Source organism: Lineus longissimus, chromosome 8, assembly GCF_910592395.1.
Source record: "Lineus longissimus chromosome 8, tnLinLong1.2, whole genome shotgun sequence".
NCBI lineage: Eukaryota > Metazoa > Nemertea > Pilidiophora > Heteronemertea > Lineidae > Lineus > Lineus longissimus.
This window is the reverse complement of record NC_088315.1, coordinates 9,507,688-9,535,222: the sequence shown is the minus strand read 5'-3', so window position 1 is coordinate 9,535,222 and position 27,535 is coordinate 9,507,688. Positions and strand designations below refer to the sequence as shown.

At 40.8% G+C, this 27,535-nt stretch overlaps 1 protein-coding gene across 5 annotated transcripts; it reads left to right on the top strand.

The window, feature by feature from the left end:
• The first annotated feature begins 36 nt into the window (after window positions 1–36).
• Window positions 37–27,535, top strand: LOC135493063 (NADP-dependent alcohol dehydrogenase C 1-like). 5 transcript variants are annotated; one of them, XM_064779930.1, is made up of 12 exons: window positions 37–118; window positions 6,315–6,437; window positions 12,894–12,998; window positions 15,584–15,674; window positions 18,104–18,218; window positions 19,357–19,526; window positions 20,246–20,367; window positions 20,770–20,793; window positions 22,432–22,492; window positions 23,422–23,540; window positions 23,958–24,107; window positions 24,912–27,535. In XM_064779930.1, exons 2-12 carry the CDS (start codon window positions 6,351–6,353, stop codon window positions 25,047–25,049), a joined length of 1,182 nt encoding a protein of 393 aa, XP_064636000.1. In that variant the 5' UTR covers window positions 37–118; window positions 6,315–6,350; the 3' UTR covers window positions 25,050–27,535. The 5 variants fall into 5 exon arrangements, with proteins under 5 accessions (XP_064636000.1, XP_064636002.1, XP_064635997.1 ...); XM_064779932.1 differs by lacking the exon at window positions 6,315–6,437 and adding an exon at window positions 7,404–7,569 and having other exon boundaries at window positions 103–118; XM_064779927.1 differs by lacking the exon at window positions 37–118 and adding an exon at window positions 2,914–3,109.

The window sequence follows — 27,535 nt, the reverse complement described above, 5'->3', positions numbered from 1 at the left end:
AGGCCCAATGACCTCTGACCTAATACTTCCCGTTCAGCTCGCTATCAGCTGATGACCCAAACATAAATATCGCATTACCGTATTGCGTTGAGAAAGCCAGGGAGAAACTGTGATCAAGGTAGGTATCGATATTTATGTCAGTTTGTGAACATTTTCTCATGTGTTGCCAATTCGCTATGTTACCTGGATCTGCATTATGAGGTGTGAACAGGGGATGTGAATTGGCTGACATATATCATAAGCCTCATCCTTCTTTCTTTTATGTATCCATCCCATCTATTAAACATCTCTCCAGCCCTGTTGCATTATGGGGGTGGGGTGGGGTGGTAGGGTGGTGGTGGGGGTCCTCTCCCACGTCCCCTGGCCCCTCCACACAAATCACATTTTCCCCTTCCCCATAATAATGTTTCTGTTTTCAGGTATCTGTTCTCAGTCCTTAGCTGTTGCAAATGATGGAGACAAGGGTCTTTGTTTACTGCAAGAGAGCCTTGTTGCTAAAGGGCAGCAATTTATTGAAGTGCTTTTGCAAGTATAACAACACACATGCATCCTTTGTATAACCCTGAGTGCTCCAATATTTATTTTGTCCAGGCCAGCACACATGCACCTTGTGAACAACAAAAAACAATCTTTCACTTGGTACCTGGTATTTCTTCCCTCTTCCAAAGAGGTTTATTTCCATATTTGTTCCATTAAAGAAACTGATAAGAATGCAACCTTAATAGGTCTAACCCCTTCACATGTTTGGCCCTTAATGGTTTGCCCCAGGGACAAAGCCAAAAACCCTTTGTCTGCACTCATATGAAGTTCCAGGAATTAGTCCACACCACCAGCTGATCAGATGTTAAACATGCATGCAGCAGGGGTTAAGGGTTAACGCTGCATGCTTCTACCATGGCTAACAATGGTGCATGTTTAGCCCATGATTACATCTACTTGTTTACGTGATAAAAGCAAGTTATGTAACTCTGGTCAACATGTACTTATATCGGTTATCAATGAGAATTTTTGTTTTTGAATCGGCTGATGCTAAAACTGAACTAGTAGGCTATTAATAAAGTTATTGGCATGGCAAATCAGAAAACCAAAGAATTCAAAAAATCGATATATAGGAAAATTAGGATTAAAAGGATTTGAAATGAAAAACAATGGTGCCCCATTGGGGGGAGGGGATCCTGATGGCCGCTGCCTTTGGGAAAACTTGAAGGTGACCAAGGAAAGCCTTATGTCCATAATTTGAGGTAAAATGTTGCTTTTGGAGCATGCTCTAAATCTATGCTTTCAAATTTTGACTTCAGCCGATACTGGGTGATGTCTCAGGGATTTGAGTGCAGGGCCGTACCCCTGATTTTTCTCAGGATGGATTAATTACCAAGCGCAGAAGTTTGAAAAAGACGGGAATACTAATAGAGAAAAATAACTGATATTGTGTACTGATATTATGTTAGTAGGACATACTGCCCTTGACTATAAACTAGGGCTCCTTAACTAGGTTTCTGTAATTTACTACTGACCCAGGGTGATTCATGATATGATTACTGTTGGAGAATACCCTGGCAAAAACAGAGTCACTGGCCAATAAACCCAAATAGCGCCCGACTGATATAGGAGGAAGAAGTGTGAAAAGACAATAATGCAGAAGATGATAACCCAAGTTGCCTTCATTGGATGGCCCAAGTTACCCTCATTGGTTGACCCAAGTTACCCTCGGCAGACAATACAAGTTTCCCTCATTGGATTACTCAAGTTACCCTCATTGGATAACCCAAGTTACCCTCATTGGTTGACCCAAGTTACCCTCAGCAGACAATACAATTTTCCCTCATTGGATTACCCAAGTTACCCTCATTGGATAACCCAAAAATTACCCGCATTGGATAACCCAAGTTACCCTCATTGGATAACCCAAGTTGCCCTCATTGGATAGCCCAAGTTACCCTCATTGGATAACCGAAGTTGCCCTCATTGGATAACCCAAGTTACCCTCATTGGATTACCCGGCCAAGTTACCCTCATTGGATAACCTAAAAATTACCCGCATTGGATAACCCTAGTTACCCTCATTGGATAACCCAAGTTACCATCATTGGATAACCCAAGTTGCCCTAATTGGATAACCCAAGTTACCCTCATTGGATAACCCAAGTTGCCCTCATTGGATAACCCAAGTTGCCCTCATTGGATAACCCAAGTTACCCTCATTGGATAACCCAAGTTACCCTAATTGGATAACCCAAGTTACCCATATTATAACCCAAGTTACACTCATTTGATAACCCAAGTTAACCTCATTGGATAACCCAATTTTTAGCATAGAAATTGAGCAAAATGGTCCCTGTCTTCTTTCTAGTGGCCTCGCTGAACTTGAGTCTGCGACTATGCTGCACCTGTCACAGATTTGAGCCCTGTCCGCTTAACTTTATCTCCGGTGGCAATTCCTGTCACATAATGGCTCTCTGGGAGGAATATAGCCTGGTATTTGATACAACAAAACTGCTACCAAGGATCTGAGTCTGCAGTTCTAGATTTATTGATTCTACCGTTAACATGCTACTGAGCTAGCAATGGAAATCACAATCACGTTGTGGCAACGTGGTGCTACTCGAAATATCGCCATATTTGAGATACACAGGATAACACGTGATCATTTGCTGGTGCTAATACGTAAATGTATACATCATAGTATAGTAAGACATTAGCCTGATCTTTTTTTGCTCACTTTGCGGCCAAATTTCGTAAATTTGATCTCTTCAATGGCTAGTGCATGTCTTCATCATGTGGCAAGACCATGATGTGATATATTATGTAAGTTATTCGATTCCGTTGACAAATTCCAGCCAATCAGAGTGCAGAAAACACAGCTGATCGCAATTTTGCATGCATATTGAGTATTGTGCTGCATTCATCTTGATCGAGTCCCTGGCCTCTTACGGCTTTATTGTGGGTGTAACGAGGTTTCGTCTTAGCAACCATATGTGAGCGCTAGATATCGTCAGTTTTGGAAAGATTTCTCCTTGTGATGGAAACTGACTTCTGTGATATTGGTTTTGAATCTCGCACAAGGAATTACTCGGGAAATATTGACTATGCATCGATGGACCTAGAGCTGGTAATATCTGTTTCTCTCATTTGATGTCTTAGTTTGAATTTATTAGCGCACAGTTAAACCTGACTTGCCTGAACACGATGAAAGCTTCATATTTTGCATTGTCTCAACTCTCATACAATTGATTTTTGCCTTTGGATGACTCATAATTTCGATAAAAATTGCAAAATTCTACAATGCGGTTGGAATTATGCTGCTCTATGATTATGTTATTGCTGAATTGCCATCATCAAAGAAGTCAAGTAGCAAAAGTGGCAAATCCCAGGAGGTAGACTTGTTGGTGTGTGTGCTTGTGTTTGCTGGGAAGGGCGGGGGGGGCGGATGAGTTTTTTTTGCCACATCAGTATTCAAACAGTGCCCCGATATCCTTTGCATATATTATCATTGCAAACATTTACGATACTTCATCAATCGTCAACACTAAACCTCCTGATAAAATTGTGAGGTGATTTTTTAAATGATACGTGTTTTATCAATCTGTCCCTTGAGAGTAAAAATGTGGCAATAACCCATCTTGACTTTCGTTTAGCATGTTCAGGTAATTTTATCAATTTATCGTTTTACCTGAACATGCTAAACGAAAGTCAAGATGGGTTATTGCCACCTTTTTTCTCTCAATTTCAATTTCAAAATGGTCCTAGTTTATTGCTGAAGAACACTTATGGGGTTATTGATTAGTTCTAATGAAAATGCATCATTAATTAAGTGTCAGTCAAACTGCTGAATCTCCTGAGACTGTGAGTTAGTGTAATTAGAGGGGCTTTTGATTTGTGTGATTATAGGCCAGTAATAAGTGTGCGAAGACAAGATTGATGGTTCTCTTTGATGAAGTGTTTTCATGTTACAAAGGTATTTTTGGTTCTTTAGTGTCAATAAAATCATTATTATCAATCCCGGGTCTGTTGTTGATGTTGTCCTCATAAGGACACTCTTGCCAAGACATTATTCATTGAAGCAGCTAAGTCTTATTGATTTTCTGATATCCTTCCTTCTCTAAATCGAAGGAAAGGTCAAGGTCGTATATTCTATTGATTTACTGGTCGTTTACGACCACTGCTTCCCTAAATAGATCCTTGACAAGAAGATGTTGTCAACATTGTAAATGCGCCATTGATGCTGTACTGCCATTTGTTGATGACCATATCAGTTTGGCGAGATTTTCCCGCCTGTCGCCAGATGGTCTGGATAGCGTCTGATGGGAATATCTCGCCAGCCGCACGGAAAAAAGGGTTCCAATGTAAGCTTACTCTGAGACCCTGATCATTTGGCCTTGAGCCGCAAGGGGTCCAGTTAGGTAGGTGATAAAGCTTGGAACCAGTGAAACCTTGAAACCAGTGATAAACCTTGGAATCAGTCCTAAAAATGCATAAAAACATAAAATAATGCCATTTGAACCTAAGGTGGTTACGAATCAATATTTGGAGCTTATTTTTACATGATCAGATCGGAATTTGACGGTAGTTTAGAAATCAGTCGCATATCCGATTCAATAATCTATATTTTAGAACAACCCAGTCATACTCGCCTCCAGTGTACATTACTGATCTCCCAAATATAGGCATGCACGTCACGACACCCCCACCACACACCCATAATATGGACCAATCAGCGCCCCGCTTACTACGCCACCACATGGGGCCTATTTGAACTACGGAGCGGTGTGATCAAACAGGGTGATACAGAGAAGATTGACTACATCATGCAGTACCGGCTGGCACTTATCCGTAGAAACGTAGATGAAGGTTTATTACCGAAGGTTTTAGCCGGGTTTGGAGATGAAAAATGTGAATAAATTCCTTCGCTGTGAGCGATTTCGTACATATTCATGTACACATTCATGTACACATCGAGGGATGTAGAGATATTTTCGTGATGTAACCAGTTCTAAGCGGACATGTTGCAGAGTCCCTTGAGGCTCCTAGGGAACTAGCTAGAGTGAGGGCAGGATCAAGTGACCAAGAAAAACAAGAAGTCCGGTATTCTTTCTGAACTTTGTTGCACTTCAGGTTGTACTTTACGTACACTCACATATCAGGTCGGGTCATCTCTGAGGCGTTGGCTGGAGGGCCACGCTAATAAGGGCAGACTAATTGGATGACATGTGATCAGCCACCTCGATTCCTATTGGATGGATATCAGGGTGTTGGCCCGCTGGACCACTGGGAGGTGGCGACCTCACTTCCAAAAAGTCATCCCTTAATCAACGTGTCCCTCATAACAATTCTAAATTAAACTTTTATATTAATAACCAGCATGAGTCTATTAGTATTTCTAATTGCCATGCTGGTTGATGGTAAAATAAATACATCAAAATTAATTTAATTCATATCACCTCATAACAGACACATTTTTTAGTGATTCCCGTGTGCATGTTTGTCATATCTACTGAGCTTTATCAGAGCATTATATATACAAATGATTCTTCTAATAAAAACGTTTTATTTTAGTATATGGAATACAAAACAATCACAAAAGCTTTCTTTTGCTTTCATCGAAGAGCAATAATTAGATATTTGCAAATGGCCGCCCGTCATGAATATAAGTTTATTTTTTAACGACAACAACACATTTCCAATGCATTCAATGATGACGTCACCCTCCACAAAAAGGTTGATTCTGGAACTACTGGCAAATTGCTATCAATAAAGTCAGCTGGGACGAGATTGGCAGTTGGGAGGGTATAAATCGTGGCCGATTTCACGCGGTACTTGCACAGTGATTCCACGGTTTAGTACTGACTATTCCAAGGTTTATCACTGGTTACATGGTTTCACTGATTCCAAGCTTTATCAACTACCGTCCAGTTACTGGGAACACCCAAAGAGGACATGACATATGATGGAGTCAATATAGAGGGCCTGTGTACTGACTGCAAAAGGCTTATGAACTTCTCTGCACGGTTCAAGGAAAGGTATCTTTATAGCGAATGCCAATAGCTAAAAACGAGAAGAAGCATGAAGGTTCTTGACTACTCCATGCTAACACACTAGGCAATTTACTCCACCCTTTGGCTAAGCCACGCGGCCCTAATGGTCATGCAACATTTGTATCTATCTTAGTTGCCAGGGAAGGAGCTGAAAACTTGATATCCTTTTCAGCTTTCGAACAGAAGATCGAGAAATTGCAGCATCCACGACAGCAATTATAGAGCTTATCTTGTTAAAAACACTGTTGTCCTCTACTACTACACTTATGTTGATTTTTTCAGGAAACTGTCGATGAACCGAGTTTAAAACGCCTCAAAATGACTGGCCGTGGTAAAATGTTAAGGGGTCATAGTATAGACATCCCTCATGACGGCGAGATGTTGCCGAGTTCTATAGCTTTGAAGGTAACATCAACGAATGCTGGTTTTCTGAACCTTTTCAAGCTGACTATGATCATTTTCACCAAAAGTACCACCTCTTATTTTGGCTCATCACGTGACATCCTGGGGAATTGTGGACAATGTCTTGACCTGTCCGAATCAAGGCTAACAACCTCTCTGAGGGAATTCAGCATTACACTGAATGCTCAGAACTGGGTCCTTGTTTGGACTGTTTTAAAAGGCCTACTTTTAGTGATGAAACTGTGTATCTGAAGCTTGATTCACCTGGAAAGATTGTCGCCCTTGACTTGGAGAGGTCGGCAAATCCTTAAAGAGGTTGCTGCAAATGTCCGGGAGTGTAACTTGCTTTGCATATTTCTCCAAGGAATGTAATGGTGGTGAAAATAATCTCAGTCAGTCTTTTGCAAAGGGAAGAAAACTATCATTTTGGAATGTGTTGAAATGTCTCTTGAAGACATCTTGTTGCCCGATACTGTTATGGCTGTGACAGAATATCTTGAAGAAAGAAAATGAAAGTTAAATCCGATATTCTGGCCTTGATATAATGATACCGCAGAGATAGTTCCAAGTGTTGTCTTGTCGACCATATTTGCCATCTTTTTAGATGGGGACTACAGGTAAGAGCTACAATATCCAATTGGTCATTTCCAGGTGGAACTGGATCCGTTTTGTCTGATAAAGATTAATACAGATCCTTTCGATCAATTCATGAAACTTAATCTGGCCAGCGTGGCTCCTGGCTGTAGTCTGTCTTCAAATGCTACCCCATGTTCCCAATGAATCTAGAAATGAAAATGATGGAAAAATGTTGAAGGAAATTTTCTCTTTGTTTCTCCATGGTGAAGTTACTGAATTTTTTTCTTCAGGAAGTTCTGCCACTACCCTTTGGTATTCATATGTTTGTTTAAACCAGTTTGTATCATACTCCACCCATGTCTCATGCATATGTTCTCCTATCATCCATTTCAGCATCTGTAGGACCACAACTTATCTCAATTAAAAGACCTAATTAAGCGAGAAAATCTAACTAATTAACCAATTATAAACTGCTGTCATGGACCAACACTGTCACCATCGGAGCATGACAGTCGATGACCCCACCAAAATACAATTTGAGGGAAATCGAGTGTTGAAGGTAACATTATCTTCAGTCATGTTGGAATGTTTTGATTGTCAAAGTTAGTTCCCTGCTTTTGTCTGTTTCCTATGTTAGAAAAATTATCAGGCAACCACTATCATTATCATTATCATTATCATGTGAGAAGATACACAAGTAGATGATCCTCACATATTTCCTCTTTTATGTCAAAGCGCTTATGCTTGAAGGGTTGGATATAACTGCAGGGATTATATATGAAGAGAATAGACGGAAAAGCCATTCGGAAAAATATTCGAGATGATGATAGTGAAATGCCAACAGTAGGCAGGATTTGAATACCAATGAGCATTTCTAATTCATTGCAAACCCGTAAAATCCTTTTAAATTTGTGTTACAAAATGTCACTTTTCATGCTAAAACCATTAAGAGTTACACAGAGAAGATGTGTTCATACTCAAAAAGATCTGAAGTCTATTTAATAACTTTTGCACTGCTATAATGGACGTAGAAGTGGAATAGTTTGTAATCTAACTCCCCTGTCAGTTTAGATCGGATGACAACAAAACGTTTCCTGAGAGTCGATATTGATACAGAGTATGTTTTGGCGGGCTTTCATTTTGAAATTCTGGAGCGATTATGGAGAAATATATGTTTGATAGTTTTGCATTTTGAGCGAATTCCCTTGAGATAGGGCTACCTTTCATAAGTTAGATGTGAGGAAATACCCGTAAAGATGATAAGCTAGGTTTGGAGTACCTTTAATAGTTGGCTAAGTAGGATATAAGTAATAAATGGTATTTTGTAAATTCAAATATTAGTGAAATGATATAATGCATTATATCATTTCACTAATATTTGATTTCACAAAATACACTTGTATTTGCTCCATGCTCCTTCTAGTTTTGCATCATGCATTATATCATTTCACTAATATTTGATTTCACAAAATACACTTATTACTTATATCCTAATTAGCCAACTATTATGCAAGTATCAATTCGTGTCTTGTACCCCCCCCCCCCCCTCCTCAAGGGTACGACACCTTATCACCCTATAACGACATCTTAAGGCTCAAGCATCACCCTTTTTAGCTCACCTCTTAGCAGAGGTGAGCTTATCCCATACCGTGGCGTCCGTCGTCGTCGTCGTCGTCGTCGTCGTCGTCGTCGTCGTCGTCGTCGTCGTCGTCGTCGTCGTCGTCGTCGTCGTCGTCGTCGTCGTCGTCGTCGTCGTCCGTCGTCCGTTAGCAGGGCACGTTTCGTAACTGTTGGAGCTATTGAGTTGAAACTTGGTACACATGTACCCTTATGTAATGACACCTAGGAGACCAAGTTTCGGTCCGATTCGTTTCATGGTTTGGCCACCAGGGGGCCAAACGTTAAAAGTGAAAATATGCAATATCTCCCTTAATAGTAGTCGGGAAATTTTGAAAAAAATATGGTAGGTACTTCTAGCAAAGGTGCATCATATATCCTCCGGGTTTTTGATTTGACCTCCTTTTCAAGGTCACAGAGGTCAAATGGTGTAAATTGGCCGTTAGGATGTAACGATGGCACGTTTCTAAACTGCAATGACTATTGATACCAAATTTGGTACACATTTACCCCTTAGTCAGGTGATCTCAGGGACCAAAGTTTGGTCCAATATGATTCACCACTTGACCACCAGGGGGCAAAATCAAAAAACCTTAAAAATGTGATTATTCCTTAACTTCTTGCCCGATTGCCACCAATTTGATATCATGGGTACATCTAACCACCATACAGTATATGTCACACAGGTTTTTAATTTGACCTTCTTGTCAAGGTCACAGAGGTCAAATGGCATAAATTTGCCGTCAGGCCGTAACTATGGCACGTTTCTTAACTCCAATGACTATTGATCACAAATTAAGTACACATGTACCCCTTGGTCAGGTGATCTCAGGTACCGAAGTTTGGTGCGATCTGATTTGCCGTTTGGCCTCCAGGGAGGGGGCCAAATCCTAAATTCTTCAAAATGCCATTATTCCTAGTAATGACTTGCCCGATTGGCACCAATTTTATATCATAGGTACATCTAATTCTAACAACCATTCAATGTGTCACCCGGGTCTTCTTTGATTTGACCTACTTTTCAAGGTCACAGAGGTCGAATGTACTGTAAATTGGCCATTTTGGGGAAATTGTAATTGCTTGGACCTACATCAAACCTAACACTACATGACACAATACCATGCTCTTTATCCATCTTTCCTCCACATGAGGTGAGCACAATGGCCCTGGCCATTTCATTTCACCAATGCTACTTTTTCTTTCGTCAAGACATCACCATCAACAATATATCAGTTATCACCGTCATATAAAGTAACCGAGCTAATTTTACTGGGTAAGGCTGTATGTTCGACAAGACATCGACACATTAGCATCCTTATTCTTTCCAGCTTCGCCAAATTTTCACTAAAGGAAAAATAAATATTACTCAAGCATCGGCAAAGATTAGTGGTGATAGCTTAACTACCCTTGAGGAGGGGGGGGGTACAAGAAACGAATTGATACTTGCATTAAAGGTACTCCAAACCTAGCTTATCATCTTTACGGGTATTTCCTCACTTCTGACTTATGAAAGGTATCCCTATCTCAAGGGAATTCGCTCAAAATGCAAAATGAAAGAAATACCAGTATTGGCTCCCTATTACCTCTCAGATTCTTTTCTGAATGATAATTGATATGTATAGTAGTGGAGGCCACAAGTAGTGTCGATCCAAGGCAGTCACATTTTAGGTAAACTAAAGAACCCGTCCATAGACCTTATAGACCCCTTTTGAAAGGTCGATATTTTGTTGTTCTGCTTCCGTATTATATTTTGTTACTATGAATTTTGTTTGTGATTGTTTTAGGCGTGTAATCGACAAGTTGTGCTTACGACAGACCAGGTACAGCTTATGAACCCAGTTAGATCTTAGCCAACAACTTAACACATCAAACCCTTAAAAACCCTTTGTGGGTATTTGCTTGCAGTCATATGCAAATGTTAACTCTTACAGTTGTAGTAGGCCAAAGCTGAGCGTTCAGTAATGTTTGAAGTGTGCACTAACATAGATCTCCTTCTTAATATAACCATCCCCCACCCTCCTCAGAACACCTTCTGGTCCAGTGAGCTGTAGTTGAGACACAACTTCTGGTCCAGTGAGCTGTAGTTGAGACACAACTTCTGGTCTAATGAGCTGTAGTTGAGGCACAACTTCTGGTCCAGTGAGCTGTAGTTGAGACACAACTTCTGGTCCAGTCAGCTGTATTGGAGACACAACTTCTGGTCCAGTGAGCTGTAGTTGAGGCACAGCTTCTGGTCTAGTGAGCTGTAGTTGAGGCACAACTTCTGGTCTAGTGAGCTGTAGTTGAAACAACTTCTGGTCCAGTGAGCTGTAGTTGAGACACAACTTCTGGTCTAGTGAGCTGTAGTTGAGGCACAACTTCTGGTCCAGTGAGCTGTAGTTGAGACACAACTTCTGGTCCAGTCAGCTGTATTTGAGACACAACTTCTGGTCCAGTGAGCTGTAGTTGAGGCACAACTTCTGGTCCAGGGAGCTGTAGTTGAGACACAACTTCTGGTCTAGTGAGCTGTAGTTGAGACACAACGTCTGGTCCAGGGAGCTGTAGTTGAGACACAACCTCTGGTCCAGGGAGCTGTAGTTTAAACAACTTCTGGTCCAGTGAGCTGTAGTTGAGACACAACTTCTGGTCCGGGGAGCTGTAGTTGAGACACAACTTCTGGTCCGGTGAGCTGTGGTCGAGACACAACTTCTGGTCCAGTGAGCTGTAGTTGAGACACAACTTCTGGTCCAGGGAGCTGTAGTTGAGACACAACTTCTGGTCCGGTGAGCTGTAGTTGAGACACAACTTCTGGTCCGGTGAGCTATGGTCGAGACACAACTTCTGGTCCAGGGAGCTGTGTTGAGACACAACTTCTGGTCCAGTGAGCTGTAGTTGAGACACAACTTCTGGTCCAGGGAGCTGCCCTTATGTCACTGACAAGTGTGTACTTGGTATCATCTCCTTAACATCTCCCTGGAAGGCTTCGTAATGACGAAGCGCTTTGGTCAAGGACCTTTCCATCGAAAGTGCTGCACATGTAATAGCGACATTATCCAACTTTACTTCACCAACCTTAGAAGTAGATACAAGTTAGAGTATTACCTGAAAATAGATTGTATTACAGAAGTCTAAGACCTTACCTGTTTAATTAGGCCAAGCATACATTGATACAATACCAAAAAATAAGCAGTGAAACTGTCTCATTATCATAAACAACAAAGTACATGTAGCAACAAATGAAAAAACACGCAGTTTTTATGTGCCACACTGTAGACTGCATGGTATCACTATCACATCACCAGAGCCAAACTGTTAATGGTTGGCTCATTAATTACAAGACAACAGCACTGTTAATGGTTACTGAATTGATGGTTGGTTACTGAATTACGGTAGCACCGTAAATGGTTGGTTACTGAATTACGGCAGGACCGTTAGCGGTTGGTTACTGAATTATGGCAGCATCGTTAATGGTTGGTTACAGATTAATGTTTGGTTACTGAATTACGGCAGCACCATTTACGGTTGGTTACTGAATTATGGCAGCACCGTTAATGGTTGGTTACTGAGTTACGGCAACAACGTTAATGGTTGGTTACTGAGTTACGGCAGCACCGTTAATGGTTGGTTACTGAATTACGGCAGCAAAGGTAACGGTTGGTTACTGAATTACGGCAGCACCGTTAATGGTTGGTTACTGAGTTACGGCAACAACGTTAATGGTTGGTTACTGAGTTACGGCAGCACCGTTAATGGTTGGTTACTGAATTACGGCAGCAACGTTAACGGTTGGTTACTGAATTATGGCAGCACCGTTAATGGTTGGTTACTGAGTTACGGCAACAACGTTAATGGTTGGTTACTGAATTACGGCAGCACCGTTAATGGTTGGTTACTGAATTACGGCAGCACCGTTAATGGTTGGTTACTGAATTACGGCAGCACCGTTAATGGTTGGTTACTGAATTACGGCAGCACCGTTAATGGTTGGTTACTGAATTACGGCAGCACCGTTAACGGTTGCGTACTGAATTACGCCAACAACGTTAATGGTTGGTAACTGAATTACGGCAGCACCGCTAATGGTTGGTAACTGAATTACGGCAGCACCGTTAATGGTTGGTTACTGAATTACGGCAGCACCGAAGAGTTCTAATTGCTTTAAGATTTCAAGTCCTTGCCAAAATAGTGGCACCTACGGTCCTCCCTTACGACAAGAAAACTTCAGTGTGAGAAATGTGGTATCGAACAACAGGATATGTTTAAAATGATAAAACTTTTCTCTTGCAGCGGCACTTCATGAAACGCACCAGAAGGCGATCGGTGGCCGATCCATTTGACTACGAAGAACAGGTTCCAATACCAGAGGTGCCAGAAGGGGGCGTTCGAATCAAGGTTGGTCAACTTATGTCAAGCTCCCCACAAATGATCAATTTTTGGTGCTGCTACCTGTGATAATTATTGCTTCATTGACCATGGACTAACCAAACTTTCAGGATCTGTTCTCCAGGTCCTGTGCTACAACTCCACGGAATATTGGACCCATACCTTGCTCAGTCTGCGATTTATGGATGCCCAAAAACCCCTTCAGATCTGATTTTGTCCATAATTCCGAGTGGGCCTCACTAACATTGTGCAACAGAAAGATCTCTTGTTAGCTCACCTCTTAGCAGAGGTGAGCTTATCCCATACCGTGGCGTCCGTCGTCCGTCGTCGTCGTCGTCGTCGTCGTCCGTCGTCCGTTAGCAGGGCACATTTCGTAACTGTTAGAGCTATTGAGTTGAAACTTAGTACACATGTACCCTTATGTAATGACACCTTGGAGACCAAGTTTCGGTCCGATTCGTTTCATGGTTTGGCCACCAGGGGGCCAAACGTTAAAAGTGAAAATATGCAATATCTCCCTTAATAGTAGTCGGGAAATTTTGAAAAAAATATGGTAGGTACTTCTAGCAAAGGTGCATCATATATCCTCCGGATTTTTGATTTGACCTCCTTTTCAAGGTCACAGAGGTCAAAGTTTGCTGATTCACTGAACAGTAGCATGTTTCCTATCTATTTTAGCTAGAAGGTTTTAAACCAGTGTGGACATGTATCTGGGGATTCTCTATTCCACCCCTAAAATTTCGGCCGTTTGGACATCAAATATGGCCGCCAGGCAGCCATCTTGAAAAATAAACACAGTACTATTACTCCGAAACTAATGATCGGATTGCAACCAAATTTGATCTGGATGTATATCTATGTACTCTCTACTAAATCATTGATTTTTTATCAAATGTGATAGCCAATATGGGTGCCAGGCGGGCATCTTGAAAAATTCTTAGTTTGGCCACCCGGGGGCCAAATTTAATGTCCAAAGTTAAAATGTTTGATTGCTCGTTTAATAGTGGTCTGATTTTCATAACATTTTTATGGTAGGTAGTCCTAGCAAGGATACATTTCATAAATGTGGGTTTTTGATTTGACCTACTTCACAAGGTCACAGAGGTCAAAGTTTTCCTATGGCACCGCCATTTTACAATGACGGCACGTTAGAGGTGAGCACAATGGCCCTGGCCATTTCATCTATATGTAAAACTGGTATATCGATGGATTTGATATTGATTGTATGTGCATGTAGCAGTGATATTGATTGCATGTACATGGCTCTAGGAAAATTCGTCCCCGGATAATTCGTCCCCGGAAAACTCGTCCCCGGAAAATTCGTCCCCGAGAAAATTCGTCCCTGGAAAATTCGTCCCCGAGGAAAATTCGTCCCCTGATAATTCGTCCCCGGAAAATTCGTCCCCGAGGAAAATTCGTCCCCGGAATATACGTCCCCGAGGATAATTCGTCCCCGGAAAATTTAACAAAAGTTGAAAGTTTCTGACATTACTTTCTAGTAATATAAATAACTACTACCAACTCCTTTCGACTTTTCTCATTCAGTGTTATATCTCTATTTACTACCCTACTAGCTAGTTACCTACTCCACTTTTTTCATAGTAGGTAGAGGTAGGCAGGCGAAATAAATTTTTTTTCTTCAAATAAGTATTTTTACTGGTCAGAATGAAAGAAAAGCTCTAAATTCTTCAATAAAATATTTTGCCTGCCTACCTCTACCTACTATAAAAATAGTGGGGCAGGTAACTAGCCAGTAGGGTAGTAAAGAGAGATATTACACTGAATGAGAAAAATCGAAAGTAGTAGTTATTACTACAGTCCATTCGACAAGACTTAAGGGTCTTAGAAAGTAAAGTCAGAAACTTTTAACTTTGCAAAATTTTCTGGGGACGAATTATTTTCGGGGACAAATTTTCCTAGGGGACGAATTATCCAGGGACGAATTTTCCTTGGGGACGAATTATCCGGGGACGAATTATCCTCGGGGACGAATTATCCGGGGACGAATTATCCTAGGGGACGAATTATCCTCGGGGACGAATTATCCGGGGACGAATTTGCGGGGACGAATTTTCCGGGGACGAATTATCCGGGGACGAATTTTCCTGTAACCCATGTGGCTCTAGGAAAATTATTTTCGGGGACAAATTTTCCTAGGGGACGAATTATCCAGGGACGAATTTTCCTTGGGGACGAATTATCCGGGGACGAATTATCCTCGGGGACGAATTATCCGGGGACGAATTTTCCTAGGGGACGAATTATCCTCGGGGACGAATTATCCGGGGACGAATTTGCGGGGACGAATTTTCCGGGGACGAATTATCCGGGGACGAATTTTCCTGTAACCCATGTACATGTAGCAGTGATCACCAATTATTGTTGCAGGCATCAGTGATGACCTCTGCAAATGTGCAATTTTTGTCGCATGTGATAATTATCACAGGTTGCAGCAACTGACTGTTCTTGATCAAGTATTTAAGTATTCTTCTTTAAAAATAAAAAAGAGGTGTTTTTAATGATGCCTTTTGACTTCTTAGCGCATCTTTATCATAGAGCAACATGAATACCAGTGTAACAAATTTCTGTTTTAGGTTTGCTATGCAGGAGCTTGCTACTCCAATTCTCAGGCATGTGGGATCAGGATTAGGATGGCAGGGATCCGGGATACATCCTTATTCCCAGGTAAGAGACACTGTTTGAAGGTATTATGCTAGGTCTTCTTGTCCATGTTCTTCCTCTTCTGTTTCTCATCAGCATTTCTGTTTGTTTCATGCCACTTTGGTCAGTCGAGGAATTTTGATTCAAAAGCATTTTAGACAACCCTGAAACGGTTACTCCAGTAAGATTTTTTTCACAGCCATATGTTTTTCGTTTTTCGTCTGTTTATGAATGAATTGCAAAAATGAAAGGCAGGCAAACTTTTCGAAGTGAAAAGGTCTCAAAGTCACCAGGTGCAACAAGGAATTTTGCTTTTACATAGGATTTAAAGAAGAAGGCTTTGGTTAAGTGCTTTGCCCAAGTTCCACAGTAATCAGGTCCTGTCTACCAATATTAAATGTGCAGTGTTTAGAGTTAGATTCTGATTGCTGATATTCAGATGTTTATTCTGGCAGAAAAGATGTAGAGAACTAGGTTTACTCATCTGTTAGTGTTAGTATCTGATTGTTGGTTATAGTGGACCTAAAATGCACCAAAATGATGATCAATGAGGATAGATAATTGAATGATTGAACAAAACTACTGTGCTATATATACATCATTGGCAGGTTATGACCTGAAAAAACCTGGTGTCCACTTGATCACGTTGGTTGAGCATGATAGAGCTGATCCAGGCACGCTGCCAGGCTTATTGGCTAAGCGACTTGACTTACTGACCTACTTCAAATGCGTATCTGATATTTAAACTTCCAGTATTACTTCACTTCTGGTGAAGCAATAACACTGTAAGAACCTCTCTACCATGGACACACATATAGGACTGATAGTAGGTGCTCTCTATAGATAGGAGTCCTGATTCCGTCCTGATTAGAGAGGTCTGATTTCATTTGAAGAACTGATTTGGTACCAAAACTAGTGTCCCTATATAGAGAGGTTGTCCTTAATAAAGAGGTGTCAACTAAGGGCGGTTTCATTATACTTAACCTATACTAAAACAATAGAGTTTGTGAGACCGCTGACCTTTCTGTTGGCAGTTGTTAGAATGCTTGGGTGTGGATGAGGAGAATTCTGCTTCAAAGCAGATGTTAGAGCAAAAATCTTTCACTTCATAGGACTTCACTTTTTTGCTTAACGTTTTTGGGATAGGCATAATAATGACAAGAACTGTTATGCTTTCATGATTGTCAAAAATGCGGCTGAATTTTACGGATTTTGCTCTTTTGAGAATCCCTCTATAGGCAGGCTATCCCTAATTTGGCTACCATGCCGGTATTGGCCCCACTAGTCACCTGTGATTGGTCAGTTTATCTTTTAAGAGAAATTTTGCACAAACAAGGTTAAGAAGGGTACGGTCAGCCAGATCAGGAAGGGTTAACCTAATTAATGTCAAGGTAATCTTGATGACGACAATGAATCTTGTTTGTTACGATGGGTCACAGTTGTTTGTGCTGGATATCATGAAATAGGAAGTAAACACGTCACAGATAAACATACTTTGATAAGACCTAACTCAAGGTCTCTGTGTCAAATTTATTGACCCACTTCCTTGTTTTTTTGCTTTTCTTTTAGTTGCTACCATTTGAAAAATATAGGCCTACTATCTAACCAGTTTGGAGTTCACTGTCGACCCCAGGTCGTCAGCAGATTGTGCGGCCGTTAAAAATCCTTTGATATATAAAAAGTTGTGGGGTATCCCTGTCTAGTTTGTTTCCTAACGGATCGCTGGCACTGCGAGTGATCCTGTAGCAGCACAGGGGCCATGGAAAGTGAGGTCCATGTGATCGAAAATGGAACAGCTAGTGCCTAACGTTAGTGCGATGCTAAAACTCTCATCCCAGCTTGGAGGACCTCACTTTCCATGGCCCCTGTGCTGCTAGTATGAACTGGATCACTCGCAGTGCCAGCGATACAGTTAACACTAGCATTACGGGTCATTGAAAGTGAGGTCCATGTGATCGAAAATGGAACAGCTAGTGCCTAACGTTAGTGTGATGCTAAAACTCTCATCCCAGCTTGGAGGACCTCACTTTCCATGGCCCCTGTGCTGCTATTATGAACTGAATCACTCGCAGTGCCAGCGATACAGTTAACACTAGCAGCACGGGTCATGGAAAGTGAGGTCCATGTGATCGAAAATGGAACAGCTAGTGCCTAACGTTAGTGCGATGCTAAAACTCTCATCCCAGCTTGGAGGACCTCACTTTCCATGGCCCCTGTGCTGCTAGTATGAACTGGATCACTCGCAGTGCCAGCGATACAGTTCATACCAGCAGCACAGGGGCCGTGAGGTCCATGTGATCGAAAATGGAACAGCTAGTGCATAACATTAGTGCGATGCTAAAACTCTCATACCAGCTTTGAGGAGGAATACTCCCTTGAGAATATCCCTCCAAGTCCAAAGCGAATGCTGAAGAAGAAGATGAAGACACTTTAGCCATTTTATCTCTTTACAGGTTATGAAGTGTCGGGTCTCATTGATGAGTTAGATAAAGAAATCGACACTGGGGAGTGGAAAAAAGGTGACCGAGTGGTTGTGTTTCCTTATGAAGATGTCATCAACAAGTCAGAGTAAGTCTGCTGATCTGAATCGAGTTGTCAACGGGGAGATCAGTGGCATAGTGGTTAAAGCAGCAGGCTCATAATCAGGAGGCTGTGGGTTAGACACTCGGCTGAATCGTCACTGTTTCGTCTTTTGTCATTGAGCAGAGCACACAACAAGGCAATGTAAACTTTGTTGCCTTCTCTTTATTTCAGCCCTGAACTTAAAAGTTTTTTGGGACACTCTACATTCGTTAATATCAAAACCATTTTGTTGGTTCAGTATCATGTGGCCTGTAGTGTACACTCATTAAAAGGGGAAGCTGGGGCCTTGGCCTACTACAGTCCATTTCACAAGAAAATGGCACTCGATATTTCGGCGATTTCTCTCAAAGAACCCAGCCATTGAACAAATTGAATTCTTTAGTCATGACACCTTTCTTGCAAGGACCATAGGTGTCCTTTTAAAGGGGGTTCTACTACATGTATATAAGATTTATTTGTGGATTAGGTATGGCAATTTGCTCCAGTATTCCTTCACTTTCTCGAGTAAGATTAATGACTTTGACGCACACTGTCATGGTTTCCATGGCAACCTGCTCCAAGTGGCCTTGGCTAGCAGAATAACGATGTAGCATTGATGTCACCGGAATAAGGTCAAAGGATGAAGCTTGTTTATTTACTGGCCATTGTCGACAATAATGGATGCTTGGGCCGGGGGGGGGGGGGGCAACAGGTCGAGGACAGTCTGTAACTTTATGGACCTATGCTGTTCGTTAAAAATTTGAAATATGTAATTGAATTAAAACGATTTCAAATTGCGTAATACTTACTAAATATAAATGTTAACATTGCCGTTTTGAAGACAGATATACAAATACTATTAATACTTAATTTTAGCAAATTCGTATTCATAGTAACTACACTACAGCATTGTGTATAGATCTGGATTTCCATTTTCCTGGACCACCAGTAATTACTCACCAGTTATTACTAACAGCGTACCTCAAAAGATGCTCTGTGCTGTCCTTAATAGAGAGGTGTCCTTATTAGAGAGGTCAAATTGAATGGAAACAACCAATGTGGGACCAAAACTAGTGTCCTTAATAGAGAGGTGTCCGCTAACAGAGGTTCTACTGCACAGCCATGTCTATTTACTGATTTCCAGTCTGTCCGAGTACATCACCGTGACTGATCTAAGTAGCTTGGTGCGGATACCGGAAAGTGTGCCGTTAGATGTCGCCGCCATGATGCCTTCCGGCGCGGTGATGGCCTACAATGCTGTACTCAAAGCCAAGGAACATATCAAGCAGGAAATGTCAACCAGAGGGGTGCAAGGTAGGTAATGATAATAATAATGGTGAGATAGGGAGTTTTTAAAAGCGCTTTTCACTGTATCTGTCTCAAAGTGCTTTACAGTCGCAAACATTGTTACCCAGCCTATCAAGAAACCTTTCTGGAGGACCAAGGGCAGCCACAATCTAGCGCACCGTGGGGTGCAAGGTAGGTAATGATGATAACAATTGTGACAATAGTGAGTTTTTATAAGCGTTTTTGACTGTATCTGTCTCAAAGTGCTTTACAATCGCAAACATTGTTACCCAGCCTATCAAGAAACCTTTCTGGAGGACCAAGGGCAGCCACAATCTAGCGCACCGTGGGGTGCAAGGTAGGTAATGATAATAACAATGGTGAAAAAAGTGAGTTTTTAAAAGCGCTTTTGACTGTATCTGTCTCAAAGTGCTTTACAATCGCAAACATTGTTACCCAGCCTATCAAGAAACCTTTCTGGAGGACCAAGGGCAGCCATAAATCTAGCGTACTGTACGTTAGGACATTTCAGGCAAGAGTTTCAATGGCATTGGTTCAGTATTGATTCCACAGCACCTCCCGATCACAGGGCCTACGCTCAATCGTTTTGGTGATAATGTGAAGCGCGTTGAGTGACTGAAACCAGTTTGATTTTGCGCTCTATAAGTCTCATATGATTGTCATCAATAGCTAATCCTTCACCATTTTCAGTACTTTGAACATGTCGAATTATTCTTTCATTCCAGAAAGAATGCACATATTGCTAATAGGAGCTGGTGGCCTTGGCTTGACGACATTGGTGATTGCTAATCATTTCTTGTCAGAGTTCAGTCCTGATATCGTCCGAGTGGTCGTTGCAGATTCATGTGTAAGTAAAAAAAAATCATTTATGAATTTTCTTTTGTCAGGGCCTTCATTGACACATTATAGTTTGATTAAAGATGTTGAGAAACTTCTCATCCTTTCCCCTCATTTCAATTCATTCAAAACTTTGCTATGATCTCCAGCACTAACAAAAATATCGACCTTTTCAAAATTTTTGTGATAATAGAGTTTCCTTCGCTGTCATCTTAGCTTTTTTCGAGCTTTGTTTTGAAGAAATCAAAAGGGATCTACAGGTTGTAAGATTCATTTGAGGTTTAATAAAATTATCAAACTTTATTCGTTGATTTTTGTTGGAGGGCATTCACTGGTTCTCATAAGAAGCATGACAGACCAAAAAATTCAATTCTTAATAGGCTCATTCTAATTTCGTATGCATTCCTATCAGGATGGGCCAAGTGATCCGACAAATGTAAGTATCTGAGTGTTAGTGGTTTCTAGTTTTAAGTAATCACGTTTTTAATCGTTTTTCTCAAAAAAATGCTCTGCACACAAACCATTTCTACCATCCTTCATCCTTCAGAATGAAGTGAATGTCGATTTCAAGAATGGGAGTCTGTTCTCTGGAAATAAAGAATTGACACCACTTGGAGTTGGCATTCACTTCGTCAACCCTTAACGAAGTCTTCACTCATTAGACGTGGCTGGTCTGGTGTTCATTTAAAAGATGAAAGGCAGAAGGGGAAATAAGTTGAGCTTAATCAAAATTTCCCATGGGATAAACAGTTAGAATTGAGTTGAATTTAAGTTGATGTTTTTACTAACACGCTAACACGGTGCTTTGCCTTTGTCAGGTGATTGTCGTTTTTCTGGTATCGGGAGTAGCCCTCTTGAATCCCAAAACTTGAAAATCCCGGGATCCCAGGGTGGTCACGTGGTTGCGAAATTGGGTCTGACTTTCACGATGTATAGCGCCCGCATACAACCGCCAAAGTCCGGTACCGAGATGCATCTACCCAGGCATGCTCTGACTGACCCTACTGTACATCAAACACGCTAAAACAAGCAATAAACTAGCGTCCCTCAAGGGAATAAAAATATCACTGAGACCGACCTGTCGGTCGTTGGGGAAAAAAACGTTATTTCAAAATGACCGACTGGTCCGTCACCGGGATTCAAGAGGTTAAGGGTTGGCCATAGGTACCACCATTTTGGCTAGAACTTGAAATCTAAAGGCAATTAAATCTTTTTCAAAACAAAGTGAATGGCAATTTCAAGGGTGGGAAGTTGTTCTTTGTTTTCTAGAGAACAGCCTCCCAGGTTTTAAATCGGCACTCACTTCATTTTGAAGGAGTTCTAATTGCTTTTAGATTTCAGGTTCTAGCCAAAATGGTGTACCTATGGCCAATCCTTAATGACCCAAACTCTCTTTTAAAGGCATGGGTAGTGTGCACAAATTGGGGTGTTTCCAGACTGTATAGTAATGGAATAATTTGTAATCAATTTATGTTTTGTGGTGGAACTGTATGTGATAGAACTAAACCTAGTGCACAACCAAAGTGAGGTCATTCTCTGACAGGCACTGTAGGATACTTCCTGCAGTGGAACTTCCTTTAGGGGACACCTCTCTATTAAGGACAACCTCTCTATTAAGGACACCCTCTCTATTAAGGACACCCTCTCTATTAAGGACACCCTCTCTAGTAAGGACACCCTCTCTATTAAGGACACCCTCTCTATTAAGGACACTTGTTTTGGTCCCAAATTGGGTGTTTCCATTCAATTTGACCTCTCTAATCAGGACACCTCTCTATTAAGGACAGCATTTGTCAGTCCCAAGGGTGTCCTTAATAGAGAGGTTCTAATGTGTAAGTAAATTTCAACATTGTCGTTGTGCACACAGATATACAAATACTATACCCTCGATACCAAATTTCAGGAAATTCATTTGCATAATCACAGCGCGGTGGCATTGTGTATAACTGCATTTCTATTTTCCTGTACCACAAGTTAATACGAACAACCCATCCCTTTACCATCCTCAGCCGGTATCTCTTGCTTTGGATTTTCAAACCTCCTAAAGTGTGTGATATCTTTATTCTACTTTCAGGCTGAGAAGCTGGCCCACGCTGAACGAATGGGCTGTTTGGTCATTCACTGGTGCGATCATTGTAAGTATGGACAGCGTGATTAGTTGTTTTTTTCAAGAGGCAGCCTTATTTTTCCTGAATCCAAATGGTTATTTCCATTAATTCATTTTAAATATGTCAAAAAGAAACAAAGTGATACCTTTTTTCGCTCTAAAATGCTCAAGATGATTGAGGATACATAGGCATTTTCTCCAAACGGTATTTCCTATGATGCATTCAAAACAATGTCATATCATTACCAGTCAGAATCTGCCATTACCAGTTAAAAAGTGAAAGTATAGAATTACTTTCATAATCAACATTGTTTCATCCTTTGAAAAGGAAAGGTTTGCCCAACTTTTGTTTTTGTTTTGATAAACTTGTTCATTAGGTCAAGGGTCAGTTAGTGGAGGAGTAAGTCACTTCAGAGTATCAAATGAGGCCTTGACTGTTGCTCTGTGTGGACAATCTGATCTTGTACATATTGTATGAAGTGATAGGCTATTGTGGAATATTCTTAAACATCTAGATTTATAATGAACCGCAGTTTGCAGTGTAAATGCACTATGACCCAACGAAGCCTCATTTTGAATTCAGCGGTTATGGTTAGGCAATCACAACCGCTTGGATTGGTGCAAACTATGGAAGCAGTCAAAAAGCATTTAAAACCAATTTATTCGGTATTTCATTTGACATGTTTTAGAAGAGAAATAGACACCTCACTGACGATATTGATTGTCTTACCAAAACTGCTTGGGTGGAGCTAAAATGTTTGCCAAAACGCCTAGGTTTTGCCCAAGCAGTGAGGTATCAATTCCTCAAACGAAGTATTTTCCATTACACAGTCCTTCACGTGATTGCATTTTGACATAGTCTTTCATGTCTTGAATTTTTACATTGACACATGTTACCCTAATCTGAGAAATGGCAAGTTTATATCTTTTTGTAAACAATAAGTTATTATGTTTCAGTGTACGAACAGCAGATTCTGGAGAGAACGTTAGATATCTGTCCCGGAGGTGTGGATGTAGCCATAGACTTCGTCAGTTCGCCAAGAACAACGACGAGAGTTCTGAAGATCTTAAACAATGTGAGTAATCTAACTATTTTGAAGGGGTTATGTAAAAAAGACGTTCTCATGAGAAACAGGGACCAGTCAATGCTCTGATGCCCATTTTATCAAATGAAAAACATAATTTCGTGATATTGCCTCTCATTTCCCCAAAATTTAACGTCAAATGTCGGTTTGCCATCACAACTTCTAAAACATGTCATCATGCAGGGAACAGCTGACGGATGTGAAATAATGCAATGTCAATTGTGATGTATAAGTTACTCAATTTTGAGCTCCAAATGACATTATGTCAAGAATAACGTTGCAATTGCGCTATATAGACTCTCAAAGTGTCCAAATTAAAAAAAGAATCCAAAGGAAGACACGTCCGGAACTGAAGTTGCTGTCTTGTCGGTGTAAAACTAATAGCTCATCCATGTTGGTATCTTTCAGGGTGGTTTGGTGGTGTCGGGCGATCATTCTCGGTCCTGTATCCGTGTCCACCCTGAGCAGCTGAGTGAGAAGGACCAGAGGATAGTGCCTGTCCCGAAAGGCAACCCAGAACAGCTGAAGGATCTCCTCGATCTGTTGGACAAGAAGGAGGTCAGTGCATTAACAATATTGCGGACAGTTCGAATGGCTGATCGACAAATTGATCCGTTTGGTTGTGTCGCTTATTTCAATACGAAAAACATCCTGCCATTTCTTTAACCCTTTGCCTACTGAGCCACTACCCACCTTGGACACGAGAGCACTTTTTCCATAATTGTACTTACCTGTGAGAAACGCCGCGAGTTCTCGCCATTGTGTAGTTCGAATGGCCGCCGAATGTTTGTACTGGCAGCACAAATCATTAGAGTAGTTACGAAAGTTGTTAGCAGATGGCAGTACTATGCATTCACTTAAAACGCAATTTTTTGGAGGCGTACTCAGTACGTGTGACGTGTCCTGGGATAGCAAATTACTGCGTACGGGGTATACATTACGTAGGCAAAGGGTTAAGCTATGCGCATGCAATGAACAAAAACAGAAAAAATGTTCTGTGCAAAAATGTATTGCATGATTTATATCCATAAACATTCTTCAGAAACAGTGTTTTTGGTTTTCATCAACCACACACGATGAACGAACTGATTTGAAACAATGTTTTTGGCATTTTGTCCATTGTGAGTACTAGCCTAGGGGCTCAATAAGAAGCCATCCTGAACATTTGTGGGTGTGAGTCTTGGCCATTGGCACAACTCCCTACACTCAACTAGCCAGAACTGACTAAGTGCGGCACAGAATGTGTGCTCCTTGGTTTCTACAAAAAGATTTCTAGATTAGAGTTTGAAATGATTGCGAAACATTTCAAAACTGTTGTATGGTATAAAGCGCAATATAAAACCAAATATTTTCTTTCCTCAGATTTTGCCACCACCGTATGAAGTATTTCCGGTGGAGGATGCGAACAACGTCTTCAGCTGCTTGCAAAGGAGTCAACATATTGGGCGAGCTGTGTTCAAGGTTTCTAAGGAGGACTTGGAGTCAGTCTTTGAAAACTAGTCGAATGGTTGGAGAGTCAGTCTTTGAAAACTAGTCAAATGGTTGGCGAATCAGTCTGTGAAAACTAGTCAAATGGATGGCGAGTCAGTCTTTGAAAACTAGTCGAATGGTTGGCGAGTCAGTCTTTGAAAACTAGTCGAATGGTTGGCGAGTCAGTCTTTGAAAATTAGTCAAAGAGTAGGCAAGTCAGTCTGTGAAAACTAGTAAAATGGTTGGCGAGTCAGTCTTTGAAAACTAGTCTAAGGGTTGGAGAGTCAGTCTTTGAAAACTAGTCAAAGGGTAGGAGAGTCAGTCTTTGAAAACTGGTCAAAGGGTTGTCAAGTCAGTCTTTGAAAACTAGTAAAATGGTTGGCGAGTTAGTCTTTGAAAACTAGTCAAAGGGTTGGAGAGTCAGTCTTTGAAAACTGGTCAAAGGGTTGTCAAGTCAGTCTTTGAAAACTAGTTAAAGGGTTGGCGAGTCAGTCTTTGAAAACTAGTCAGATGGTTGGCAAGACAGTCTTTGAAAACTAGTTAAAGGGTTGGCGAATCAGTCTTTGAAAACTAGTCAAAGGGTGGTCAAGTCAATTTAAAAAACTCACCGAAGGATTCTGAGTGATCATGGGACATGTTGATCTCAGTGATATAAGGACTGTACGGCCTGTGGATCAGAGGACAGTTGGCATTTAGTGAAAATTCAAAAGGATTTTGAGATTGAGCTCCCTCAGTTTGAACCCTGGATTGGCCTCGGAAGGTAAATTGTTTATCTGCCAAGGAAAATAAGATGGACACAAATCAATCGCCATTTGGCACGGGGGGGGGGGGGGGAGGTATATAGGATTGAGAAAAATACTCTTCTTAGATCTCCACTTTCATGAAATAAATAAGACTTGACTTTAAATGTAAATTTGATCATTATGTGTTCAGAGAAAAGCTGTATTTAGGAAGATTCTGTTTTGACTATGAACTTCACAGGAATGACTAAAGTTGTGATATTTTTAATTTTCATGCATGTCATGTATTGTGAAATATTTCAAGTTATATACATGTAAATCATACACGTACTTTTTGTCCAGGGTCATGTGATTTGTATGTAAATAGTCGTCAATTGCCTGGGCAACAACAATTATCATGACTATCATGTTTGTTTATAGTGGCATTTATCATGATATTGAGCATGTAAAATTATCTGTAAATTCATATAATGCTTTTGTCAGTTTAGGACCAATTGTTTCAAATACTCCATAATCTGACCTATATTAACATGATTATTGTGGTCTGGGTTCTGAAATCTGCAACAAACTTCCCGAAAGCAAATGTAGGATATTGCGATGTTGTTTGGCAAATAAAAAACACCCCGCAGACAAGTGATTCAAATTGCACCTACCTGCAATTATAGTTGCAGCTCTGTGCAACAAAAGACTCTCTCGTCTGCGGGTAAAACTCGTAATCGCTAGGTTTGATAATGGGTGATATGAATAAAGACCAGCAAATGCTTTTATCTAAATCTCCATGTACATTTACACTAGGCCTTCCTGTACAAAACCGGAGTAAAAGCATTTGCTAGTCTTTATTCATATCACCCATTGTCTTGCAAGTTGCTGTGACCTGCTGCGACCACTGCGAACAGGCAATTATTGTCGCATGTCGCTTTATGTGACCGTAGACTATCTCCAGCAGGTTATTCGTACATGGCAGAGTTGGTCGCTCACGCGGAGGTACAAAAGTGCAACACTGCCATTTTCATTGTGTTTACATTTTGACTTCATGCTCGGCTCAATTACCATGCAAACTTCGTATCATCAAGTTTACATAAGAAATTGCGATAATTATTTGGCTAAGAATTAAGTGCAATAATCAAAAAAAAAATTGAAATAGTCTACGAAATGTCGTTATGGTGCATGTAACATAAGAACAGCCGCAGCGTAAAAATTTACTAGTTTTATTTTGTTTGTGTAATGTTTTATGCAAGTTGTAAGTAGTAGCAGTAAGTTAGTTGTTTAAACAAGCTTGTTTATTGATGTACTGTTGCAGTTTAGATGCCAGTTTCATGACTTCATTGTGTACTTTGTACAGAGCTTTTGCAGTTTAGATGCCAGTTTCATGACTTCATTGTGTACTTTGTACAGAGCTTTTGCAGTTTAGATGCCAGTTTCATGACTTCATTGTGTACTTTGTACAGAGCTTTTGCAGTTTAGATGCCAGTTTCATGACTTCATTGTGTACTTTGTACAGAGCTTTTGTTTGTTTACTGAGTGTTCTTTATAGGTTGTCATTAGGCCTTAAATAGTATGTATGGCTCTAAGAAAGAGCATGGTTCATAGTTCTCCAATAACACTTTCTAGATGTGAGATTCGGCTTCTAAAATAAATATTACCGTTTTTCCAAAAAGATTAAAAAATTAGATTAATTACTTTTTGGAATACAATAAACTCATTTATCATGGGCAAAAGTATGCTTTCATACTAGAACATTGAAAATGTCAATAAAAAACAGACTTCATATATCAA

Coding starts and splice junctions, on each gene's coding strand:
- LOC135493063 (XM_064779927.1), top strand. CDS start 3,020: ATGGAAACTGACTTCTGTGATATTGGTTTTGAATCTCGCACAAGGAAT. Junction 12,999..15,583: donor AAGGGGGCGTTCGAATCAAG/GTTGGTCAACTT, acceptor TTTCTGTTTTAG/GTTTGCTATGCAGGAGCTTG. Junction 20,368..20,769: donor TGGTCGTTGCAGATTCATGT/GTAAGTAAAAAA, acceptor CATTCCTATCAG/GATGGGCCAAGTGATCCGAC.